Below are 13,130 nucleotides of genomic sequence, written 5' to 3' on the forward strand. Positions count from 1 at the left end.
AACAATTTATTTTATCAATATTTGTGACTTGTACTACTAGAGAACATCTTGGTAAAACGTTTTGACGTGTTTAATCTGGATTTATTTGTAAGATTATGTTATGTAATGATGTAACGTAATAATAACATTTCAATCTCATTTGAAGAAACTCATTTAAACAATTTTGTAAATGGTATTTTATTTGTTAAAGCGTTGTATTTATAATAATTATCTCGGAAGACTGTCATTTCGATTCTATAAAACACCTAAATAAATGTATCTTAGTGGAAAACACACAAGTTACGGTCCGGAATTAAACAGGAAGGCTTTCGAGGGGTATTTAGTTGGGGAATGAAACACTTTGGGGAGGAAATCTACCCCAGAGGAAAATCCACCCTCTCTCCTTCCAAGGGATGTTTTTCCAGGTGGATAGAGCGCATCTGACGAAGTGCTGACGTTTCTTTTATTTCACTTTTCGTTTCTGGTGTCAGATTGTAATAAAAAACCTCAGTCTCGAGAAATATCGTAGATAAAAAAGATATTGAGTCGAAGTTTATAAAGCAGAAGACTGCTCCCGTGTTGGAAAATATTGTAGTTTTAATATGATTATTCTTATATTTCAAGTACCTTGATCTTGCATTTTTTTATTTTTTGTAGAGAACATACGTATAAGATCAATCAAAAAATGTGTCACTGTTTTTAGTTAAAAGAAAACATTTAATTTTATGATAAAGATATCAGTCTCGTAGATATCGCGAAAGCAAAAAAAAATAGTTACTATTTATTTCGCTTGTGCGTATTTAAGTATAACTCGGTATTAATTTCAGTAATAAATTAAAATGAACCTTTTACCAGTATTTTCACCAACAAACTTTGATACTTTATTTTGCTTTATTTGAAAGAGATTATAATCATCATTCCATGCCCGCTCTCAATCCCTCGAGATTATAAACTTTATCGTGAAACGTGTAAGTAATAGTTTTATTTATTTAATTATTTAATTAGGTACCTGGCAATCTCCTTGTGAGCAGCACGCAGCCGTTGGTTAGCACGTTCCGCCTCGTGCTCGGCGCGCGCAAGCCGCGCGAGCGCGTCTGGGCGCGCGCGCTCCGCATCGCGGGGGCCGCCGCTTGTGCGCTGAAATAATAATACAAAAATAAATAAAGACAGAAAAGCTCGGAGGTAAGAAAATCAATTGTATATCTATGGACCACCGGATCGAATAATTTATTGACAAAATATAAATTTGAAAAGAGAACAATATTTTTTGTAGGTGTTTTTTGTTCCTTTCAGATTACTACTACTACTACCATCACGCCCGTAGGGATAGGCGAAGATAACAGACCCCTCAATAACGTCTATCCTGCTATACGTGCATTCCTACTTTCATCCACATTTATACGTTTTGTCATACATGTCCTTCGGTTGTGTCTGCTTTTGATATGACTTGACTCGTGATTTTGGTTTATCTGATCATGCCACGTCTTTTTTGGTCATCCATGTCCTACGTCACCATTCATTCTCGCCATAAATATATGTTTTACCACTGTTTTGTCATCCATTGTTATACATGTCCAAACTATCAAAGTGTCCCAGTTTAAATTAAACCTATTTTAGTTTTGCGCTCGATCCGGATTTTATCATTCGTAACTCTATCATACATTTTTAATTTTTTTTTATGAAAAAGAAATATTTGCGTTCTTATGATTTAACCAAATATTTAATTTTGAGGGCCATTTTCAACGAGTTGTAAATAACTCACTATTAGAAAATAGGAATCAAGTTGGGGTAGAGTGGGATTCGAACCACATACCTTTGGTCCATCCACACTAGCCACAGGACCCCAACCCGATACTTTTTATTTGTTTTTTTATTTATTGAAATAATATAATTTTACATTTTGACAATTTTTTTAAAATTTCAATTGTTATATTTTTACTAAAACTAAACCAAGTCACTTTCTGTAGCTTGTTGGTGGAGATTATATTTATACTAACTTATAAAATATTATATACATTTATTAAAACAATGAATAACATATATAAATAAACAGCCGGAAAGATTAGAATATACATGTATATAGAAATAACAATATATCAGTTTATTTTTTTAATACAAGAAAATATATGATTAATTAAAATATTTACACATGATTTACTATTCATGTATAAACTTGATGATTGATTGATTTCCCAATCACTTGTCAAAGAGATTGAATTTATACCACGATCCTCTACTTTTATTCTGCAACTGCTAATTCAATGAGATATAAAACTTTAATATGAAAAATACCTTTTTTATGTCTACAACGATCCGTGAAATATATTACGAAAAATGTATAATATGGATTAAATAGTGAATAACAATAAAATATGAATATTTGCTATCATGAGTCATCACAAGTCACAAGGGTTGGACGTGTGCTACCAAATTATCCTCGACAACCTGTCACGCTGACAATATTTTGGTAAATGTTTGCAGATAACATTTGGTTACCACTCGTAACCGAAACGCGAACCTTAAGCCAACAGTTGGAATTCATAGACGGAAGAACTTGCCCCTAAATTACACAACCATACCCAAATCGTGTCTTGTCGATAGATCTCTGACAAAAAGAAAAACACTTTTTACGCATGTCCAAAAACCGCTGCATTTTCCAATCAAGGAAGACTTAAAATAGCGATTTACGTTTCATTTCACAATATATGAAATTTAATAAAAACATTTAAATAAATGACAAATAAACCTCTAAAATCTAATTTTAAAATATATAAATTTTCTGTCTGTAAATGGGGCTCTTTTTAATGCAAGAAAATCGGGCATAAATACTTATGATTGTTAGAAAGCTACACACCGTTTCTCACGATTTAAGTAGAATTTTAGATGTGCCAATTTAAAAACGCACTTTTCAAAATACACAAATAAAATTTCTTAATTAATTGAATATTTTCAAGTTCTGAAAAACATCTTTTAAATTTTAACTATAGAAACACGAGAGTGTTACGGTAAGGAGAGAACCTTTTTAATAAAAGAACATCATGAAATTGCAACTTGCAAGATGCAGAAATTCTATTTATGAAAATATAACAAAATTACGCAATAAAAAACACATAAACTCAGGTGTCAGCACGAAATGGTTTTGTGATTCAAAGCGAAGCTTCCAAGGGGGGTTGGAAGGAAATATTTGACAGAAGGGGATGAGCAGAGTTTACCACTAAGACCAGCACCCTAGTACAGTTGCACCCTGACACCCCAGATATTTGCACTATCTTACATTATTTGTACACACCACTTGTACACCAGGGACACAAAACAGACGAGAGATAACAGCGGTACATTAAACCTGCTCTAACGTATATTATTTATTGCAAAACTCTCGAGAATAACGATTCTGACCGCACTCACCAAACCGAATGAAAATTAATATTGTTGCATTAATTCATTCGCACAAATAGTATATTTGTTTAAAAATAAATAGAGCTTTGCAAAATGACAGAATTATTAATTGTGATCTTGATTTAAAAATAAATAACATTTATATGAAAGAAAAAAATATTCAAAAATCTCTAGTAATTAACGGCGATTTATTTTTTCGTTAGTATGCGAAGTTATTATTAAATATTTAAGCATCTACAAACTACAAACAATGACTTATGTAGTAAACATTTTTTTTTAATGTAGCATTATTTTTAAAACGTTTGATTGAAAAAAAATAAAAGTGATAAAATGTCCGAATATGTTAGTTTATATATTTTTTTAGATATGATTAATTTCTAGAGGAATGAATGATTTGTGGGAGTGAACGCTATCAGAAAAAAATGAAAAAGTTCGGCGGACTCACCCGGAAATCAAAACCTACTGTCATTTGACCTATTATTGTCTTAAGGACAGTGCAGAAGGTGAATCGTGCATTTCCTGTACGTAAAAAACCAAATAATCAAAACATCTAAAATACTGACAACCTAGCAAGGATGTCAAGTTGCTAACGCCCAGGGAAATAGAAAATGACCTCCATTAAAGAACATTACAGTATGGACAACTACAATATAAGCAGTAACATCCTAAGTTACCATCAGTTAAACCCTTACTTTACTCACTTAGTTCAGTTTATAATTCTCTGGCTCTATTCCCGATTTTGTATATTATTTAACATGTGATAAATACACATCGAAGAATAAAATTATTTCTTCTGACACTCCAACTGGGATACGAGCTTCCTGCCGCCACTAGCATAAATCCCAAAGTTAAAATTTTCAAAAGAAAATACATTACTAAATGTTACCAAATATTGGTATATTTTTTTTAATTTTCTTAAAAGAAATATTTGTGTTCTTACGATTTACCCAAATATTTCATTTTGAGGGCCATTTTCAAAGAGTTGTAAATAACTCACTATTAGAAAATGGAATCGAGTTAGGGTAGAGTGGGATTCGAACCACGGACCTTTGGTCCGTGAGTCCGAGACACTAGCCACAGGACCACAACCCGATTTAATATAACCACTTACCGACTTTTCTATGTCTACCGGTTTTGAGATGTACCCGTCTCTTCGTCAGGACACCAATAAAACCAACATGAAAAGTGTTGTTAGTGTGTTTTTTTGTCCGTTTGTCTCGAAACCGGTAGACATCGAAAAGTTGGTAAGGGGTTACATACAAATATTTGGTAACATTCAGTAAAATGTTTGACCACAAAGTTAATGCTTTAAATATGAAATTACTTTAGGTTTTCGTTGCAATAAACTTCTTTTTAAAAATTTAGTCATCGAATGCACATACATAATTTTTTTAATTAAAAAAATATTACAATTTTGAGTGAACATAATTTTATTGCTGTTTAGTTTATTTTGTTACAGAGGTGAACAGAACACCCAGGCTTGAGAAAAATCACATTAAATTTTTGCGTTCTCACCTGGAATCGAATCCGAAACCTTCCGTGCGTGAGTCAAGCATCTTGACCACTACACCATATAATTTTTCACCTTGGACACGGTTGGGGAAAAATGGCGCATAATATACATCAGTCATCCGACAAATAAAAGTATTTGTATTTATGACTGCAGTCAAAGAAGGGTTAACTCTATCCTCACTATTCCGAGACAAAGTGAGGAAATAAACTATTCGGGCGTAGAAGCAAGAAGCAAGAAGCAAGAAGCAAATGTGTAGTGAAGTAAGTTGAGTGTGGATTGCTGACAGGAGGTGTCAGTGTGATGTAGAGGCCGCTGTAAGATATGGTTAGTAAAGTATATAGTCTGGTACAAGTTAGGGAAGCGAGGAATTTCTAGCATTCCTAATTATTTTAAGAAATATTGCGGGGTGATACATCATGCTGGGACCTCATTATACTAATGAACCAAAAGATCGATGCAGACGTTTGTTGAATAAAATTTTCCTTTTTTTAAATATACAAATTAAAGAAACACAAACAATTTACCAAAATACCTACACTTAAGATAATATTTAGTTTTATATAAATTATCCTTACACTGTATAATATTCACCAGTCTGAAGATGTCCATTAGAGGGTGAAAGCGCTAATTGGTCAAAATAAATAAGTAGATGGGAACCAAGTATTTTAAAAATTAATTACTTATATGTAAAAATAAGTTATTACATCATTACAATGGAATTCCAACAAGAATTATCAATAAATAATTTAAATGAAATAATTTTAATTCGATTTTTCGATTAAAATATTAATTTTAATAGAAAAAATACAATGACTTGAGTAGTAGTGTCTTAAAAAATAAATTAAGATAATTAAATATGATAAAATAACTAGTCACATGTATAAATTGTTTTTTAAATATATTTAAATGGGTGTTTTCACACTAGAATATTTCATAATCCCTGGACTGGTACCTGAAGCGTAAGACTGATCATCTTACCTTCATGTAGCAAAAATGATTAGTACTTTTTTAGTACTTTTTTTTTGCACCACAACAGACCAGGTGGCCCAATTACAGTGGTGAGTTACATCACAGAACACTCAGGCTTGAGAAAAATCACATTTATTTTTTGTGTTCTCACCGGGAATCGAACCCAGAACCTTCCGAGTGTGAGTCAAGCATCTTGACCACTACACCACGGAGGCCGCCATGATCAAGATACGCTGCGATTGGTGTACCAATGCAGTGCCCTATGTACCATTAGGTGCGGAAAGGGAACGACGATGATGATGATAAATTGTTATTCGTAGCAACAACTTTATGATTATATGTTAAAACAATTAATTCTTGTATCCTTCTATAACGTGATATAATTTCAATTTATTTATGTTGTTATCATATAAATGTATCTTAAATGAAAATAAAACATAAAAAAAAATGAAAAAAATAAATATAGTGCTTACAAAAACATCCACATAAAGTAGAAATAATAAAAAAAAACAAAAAAAAGCACCAAAGGTACTCAAAATAAGATTGTTTTTTAAAATCATTGAATATTAATTTACGAAATTTGATATTTCACTGACGAGATTTCTTGGTAAGGCTAGTCATCGGTGCATAGGGCACTGCATTGTTAAATCTAATGCAGTGTATCACGATTTTCTGTTACAGGAGGTAAGGTATATATCCTACGTATCAGATATAATCCAGGGACAATTTTAATGTAAAACCACCTTTGAAATCAAATAGTTCATGTCAACTTTCCTAGAAATCAAATCTGGACCTCAAACATGATAGGCAAACGTGCCAACTACTACAATACGAGGCGGACGTTTATTCACTCGATTTCCGTTTTCTGATTCCGATTTCAAAAACACTTTATTTCACACACATACTTGAATTTTTCATCAGCCCGGGCACAGACAAAACCTATCAATAAAAAATCATGCGAGCTTTTTTTCCTAACAAACTTTTATCACTCAGAAACTGATAATATTTAGACTTCGACGTAGATAAAAAAAAAGAGTAGGTACTAACAGTAAACATTAAACCAAACGAATAAATACGTTTAAAGTACACAAAAAAAACTATTTTCTTAAAGTACCATTTACTGTTCAAATTCAACCAAAAATAGGGGTGCATCTTATAGTCCAATGTGTCTTATTATCCGCAAAATAATGTACATTTACACATGCATAAGGTTTTTTTTTTTTCTAAGGAAATATGACCACATTTCTGATTATCGTAGGCAACTGAAATGGCTCAAAATTAGACAGCGGAGAGACTATCACTCCCTCTCACATTCTACTCAATGTACTTCATAGTCCTAACGCTCCTATATACCTGCGTGAAAAATTTCAACGCTTATTAGTTCATGGTTTACCTCTTTGTTCTAATTCTCAAAGCACTCTCTTCATACCCATCCACAATTCATGTTTCTTCTCTAACTCATATAGTGTCCATGCGGCTCGACTGTGGAATCATCTCCCATCCACCATCAAAGATGTTACTACATTATCTCTGTTTAAATCACGTCTGAAGAAACATCCCCTTTCTTTTCCTTAATCTCCTCTCCTTTCCTTTTTTCCCCTTTTTTTCCTTTTCCCATTGAGAAATAGTTTCGATTGAAGGTAATTTATAAACAAATACGTTTATGTATATTTGCATGAAGTATCTTTGTCGGTAACTTATAATTGAACGTGTTTAGAACAAAAAATTGTATGAATATTCTACTTTTTAACTTTTCAAACAGAAAAATTTGCTTTGTAGATAAATTTTTAAATAAATATGAACTTTCCATTATAATCGGGGCCCTGGCCTGTTTTGTGTATCTACACGAATTCAGAGGTAAACTAATTTGTTGCATCCTGATACTTGAAGATGCAATTTTAGTGCAAATATTTGCTTAGTTTAGGGGAAATCGGAGATAAGGTGGCCCCAGTGCATGTCGTTAGTCTTATTGAAGTGTTCAAAAAACATTTGCAAAAGGGATTTCCCCGATAAGAACTAACAGGGGGCTACTGCAGGTATACTGATAAAAAGGAAATATTACCCGAATAAAGGCTTAGGGCTAACATGGGTTGAGCTGTGACAAGATCTACGTAGAGATACAAATTTTAATTATGTAAATTGAGTTTTTTCAGAGAAGGGTTTTGACAATATCGAAATCAAGAGATTCGTTTTTGTAATATTAATTTGATTTGTAAACTATGGCGCAAAAAAACTGCTCAGGTGCTTTTATATTTGTAGATAGAAATTTAAATAAAATACTCTACAAATGTAAAAAATTTACATTTGTAGAGTATTTTATGTTATTTTATACGGGATTTTTACAGCTATTACATAACAATAAGTAGAAAAGTATTAAGAATACAAGAGCCAATTAAAAAAATCCACTGATATTATAAAATTAAATAATATCTATGTTAGATAAGAGTTAATTAATTTTATGTATTTATTTAATTTTCCAATTTAATTATTTTATTAGTCATAACCACAGATATATTAAATATCTATTCAGTGGTCATAACAATGTATGAAAAAAAAAGCTTTTTTTATTATTCCGTTCTGATGTAGAACCGCTTAATTTACACATGTATTTTTTTAGTGATTGTGTAAAATTAAAACACAAAATAATTTAAAATGTAGCTATATATGAAGCACTTACTTTGCGGTTAATAATTTATTTAAACGTTTCCAACCGTGTCCCAGAAGTCGAAATCTTCTATTTATTGAATTTTCTAAGAGCAACTTTTGTTTTTATGTCATAATGTCTAGGCTATGTCCAAATGTCCAGGTATAGGTAGAATTATGAATGTTACACAGTGTGTAAAGTTGCCACTTAAACCAGCCTATGACAGGTTATAAGCCCTGTGGATGCCTAGACTTCTATATTCTCTTCTGAAAAATGTTCTTCATGTCTGTTGTAATATGTTAATAAGGTTAAAATTTATATATAATGTAAAATAACATACATGCTTCTTTTTTTATTAAAAAAAAACTAATCTTTTCTTCCAGCAGTATCGACTTCTGCTGGGATTGTAACAAAAAAATTGCAAGTAAGCAAATATTTTGAAAGGCTAAAAATGAATTGGAAAATAAGAAATCAAGGGTATGAAGTTTTACCATGCTAGATGTTTTAGTTCGAATCTTCAGAATTTCTGTTAAAATCTTTTTCCGTTCTGACCGAAACACATTTAGATAAAAGCAAAAGAATTACGCGCGGGGTCCTTCCTATGGACAGGGGCGCCATCCATCCGCGCCCCAATCTGACAAAACCGCCCCAAAACTGTCCCAGGAGTACCGATTCACTATGGGGGGTTGACAACATTTTAGAGAATACACACAGCTTTCCTACCGTTAATGAAAATTTAGTAGAATAGATAATTCGAGATAATTTTCCACATTTTACAGATTAGTCTTAAAAACTTATAGAAATTCAGTAAGATTTTTTACTTTGTACGAGGAAACAACGAAAATAAAAATATTTTTAATATTTAAACCTTTAAGGATGAAAATCTTAACATAATAAGATTCGCATAGGTAAAAATATTTTAATCTTTAATAAATAAACTTTTTCAATCTGCGGTATATAAAATAAAACTAAATGGCGAATCCAGGATGTTTGATGGGTTTATAAAATAAATAATTGACGAGTAACTAATAAACTTATAAGTTTTGTTGCACTTTACTGGTATTATTTGAAAACAAGTTATTAAAGCTATCAAAAATGTATATTACAGGCTGATACGAATATAATTAAAAATATTATTTTAAAAAACAGTTACAAAATAATCAAATAAACAAAATGAGCGGTGGCAGTTTTATCCCTAAAATTTAAATACCCCCCATATAAAAAAATACCTTCCATGTGAAATCATATATAAAAATAAGATAAAAAATAATGAGAAGAAAAAAAGAGTTTTAAAACTCATCGTATAAGGGTTTAAAATTAAACAGTAAGTACTGGAAAAAATATTAAAAAGTTTTTTAATATTTCAAATCAAATTCCAAAATACGTTCTTGATAAACTTTAGTATAATATTATTATAATATGTGAGTTAAATAGTTTTATATGCTATAAACTAAGTTAATAAAATTGAGTCGTGCGCTCATGGATCAAAGATCCGAGGATCGCACGCCACTACCAAAATTGAAATATTGAAGTAAATGATAAGAACGCAAAGATTTCTTTTAAAAAAAGTAAATAAATAAATACTTTTCATTGATTTTTTTCATGTTGCGTTAATGTGTATACTTTAATAAACTAATATGTATCACATTTATAATAATGAAAGTATTTATTTAAATATAAAATAACTTTTAAATTTGGGCCTGGAAAGGTCTGTGAATTTAAAATCCTGGTTCTTTATTTCCAGATCGTTGGTATTCACCAAAATCACTACAGTTTGAAGCAACGGGGTTGAAAATCTCTACCCTTCAGCTTAGGCTCAGGAGTCCACCCCTGGGGGATTTATCCGAATCTGCAAACAGAATGCACCAGAATCCTCACAGGATTACTGCTGATTGACAAATCTACCCCAAGGAGAGAAGACGAGGATTACTGTGTTTTATTTTAGAGTCATAAGCGTAAAATTAGGAAACAAAATACACGTGAAATTGTTTCACAGGTGTATGGAATCTGCTAAAATCCCAAGGATATGGTCCAAATATACTAGGAACAAAAGAGGGAACTGTTTAGATCGAGGTATTTTTAAATGAATAAATTCTGGTGTGATAATAAAAAAGAAATGCCCGTTTTACGGGTCAAAAATAAATATTTTATGAAAAAACAGATATGGAGAAAATGTTCGAAAAAGCACTAGAGAAACCTAAGTATTTACAAGGCTTATGGCCAGTCGTTGGCTGGTTTGAGTTTTCAATCTTTTACACCGTGTAATACTTAATATTTTACATATTAAATTAGAAGGTTAATGATTCTTCGATTGTTGTATAAATATAATAATGTGAGAGGAATTCTACCGGATTATTGCATCAATGAATTCAAATCTAATTGAATTTGATAAAATCAAAATTTGTGTATATTTACTATAGATAGTGACAACGTAATATAACCACGCTTTATTGTATTATTTATTGCATTGAGATGACCAGTTGTTTATGAAGAATAAAATATATAATGAACTTGCGTAGTTCATTTAAAATCTGTGTTTTTTTTTTTTCTTAAAATACGCTGAATAAGCAGAAAGTTTAATTATAATACAGATAAATACCTTTTTGATGTTTGTAATTATCAAAGAAATCTTTTTTTGAAAGCGAAATCGTGAAATTAACTAGCGAAATATTTGCAGAGTAAGATGTGTTTCCAAGGTACATAACGGATTTTTCATTCATTTTCGTACACGATGGAAAATAATTGTTACCGGTGTACAATAAACGTATTTATAATTTTTACTTTCACTTTTTTTATACATTTGAAAGCATATATCAAATAATAAAACTTATATTTTTTTCTAGAAAACACATGACTGTCGACATAACCGTAAAAAAAATGAAAAAATTGCAATAATAATACGAATAAAAATAATTGCATTTATGGAAAAGTAGATATTCACTGATTATGTAAGCATAACGTTCAAATTCATTAAAAAATATTTTTTAAGGTGAAAAAAATAAGATAGGTACAAACATAAAAAAATAAGTCGACTCAAAATTAATTCATTCTTAATTTTAGGTTGAATTTTACGGCTATATCTTAAATATTGCCAACCAATCTTTGATTTCCGTCAGCCGATTTTTGATCGATCAACTACTATATAATACCCGATCTAGGAGAGTCTGAAATGCAGGATCTTGGATTTTGTGTACGATTTTTCTTACGTGTACAATCCGCTGCTTTCGTTGAATCGGATCTCAGAATTATATGCCGTGGACAAACGCGTTAAGGATCCGAAAGAATTGGTGGGTATTTGTCCCTAGAGGACAGGAAAAATAACAAAAGATTTTGCACGTTCTAAATCGGGTTACTACCCTCCTTCTACTCAGCGAAGGGTCCATCACAATGCGATCATTTAACACAAAGAGAAAATATATTACGACCGCACAAAGTAAAATGTTACTTCATCTTTTAACTTGTTAGCTGTGCACTCATTTTCGGGATGAAGCAGCTCCTTTGTTGTTCAGACTCAAGTTGATTGCATCGTTTGCGATAATCCTCAAGAAAAGAAACAAATTAAGCGATTTGTTTCACTAGCAAAAACAAGAATGGTTATGTTCTTCGGTTAGATGAATTTTGATTGCTTGAAAAATCCACAAATTAAAAGATGTTTTATTTACTCCATCAACAAACATAAATGTAGCCAGGCAATTGTTTTTTCTTCGCATTTACGAACGAGCTGTATTATTTGCTCTTGAAAAGCCAAATTAACTTAAATAAATTGAAATGACGCTCTATACTAACATATTTAAATGTGTAAGGGTAGACATTTGATCAATTTACTTGTTCAAACTGAAATGTGTTTTTAACTTGACAATTAATTCTTTAGACATCAAAAACGCTTGTTTTACAAATAAATTGATTATGATTTTAGAAGCTGGTCAGTCATTTGCAATTTAATCATTTTCTTCTCTTTGGGTTAATCATGTTTCTGCAATCAATATTTAGTCAATCAGTTGGTAAAACAATAAACAAATAATAATGGATTGCAGTTGTAGAATACGAAGTAAAATCACGTTTTGTGTTATACTTTACGTCAAGCTATTTTTTTTTATTGAATTTGATACTTAAGTCGTGTTCTTATTTGCACTTTTTACATCTAAATACTGCATCGACAAATCTGATTATAAAAACAGTGTAGTTTTTGATCGAAAACTAGTTAAAAATATAATTTTTCTAATGTTTATCATAAATCTTTTTATGAAAATAAATAATTCGAGTTTGTAATACTTTGTTATTACTATCACATTTGATTGATTTTACTAAATCAAACATATACATCATTTTCTGATCAAAACCATAAACTAGAAAAAAACAAAAAAAAAATATTGCCATTTATCAAATAAAAATATTTTTTATTTATAACTCATACACATATTTAATTTAATAACAGTGTGTTTCCGCGTCAACAAAAAATCAAATCGAACTTAATTTACTCGTTTTTAGATAAAGTTGAACTTTCAGTTTATTTAATACTACGGCTGGTCTTTTTCTATTGCCAGTAAACTGGGAGCCGTGGCCCGTAGAATTATGTGAATCGATTTCAATACATGAATACAAATAGATTTTCGGAGGAAATTTCTCTTT

At 30.9% G+C, this 13,130-nt stretch overlaps 1 protein-coding gene across 1 annotated transcript in view; it reads right to left on the minus strand.

The window, feature by feature from the left end:
• LOC148282602 (uncharacterized) overlaps window positions 1–13,130 on the minus strand; it is a 372,381-nt gene that overhangs the window by 194,302 nt on the left and 164,949 nt on the right. The window contains exon 3 of the mRNA XM_088224858.1: window positions 989–1,116. Within this exon, the coding sequence (XP_088080984.1) occupies window positions 989–1,116 (128 nt within the window). The remainder of the gene's footprint in view (window positions 1–988; window positions 1,117–13,130) is intronic.

Source organism: Micrasema longulum, unplaced genomic scaffold, assembly GCF_059751315.1.
Source record: "Micrasema longulum isolate JH-2025_06_02 unplaced genomic scaffold, ASM5975131v1 h1tg000311l, whole genome shotgun sequence".
NCBI classification, from domain to species: Eukaryota; Metazoa; Arthropoda; class Insecta; order Trichoptera; family Brachycentridae; genus Micrasema; species Micrasema longulum.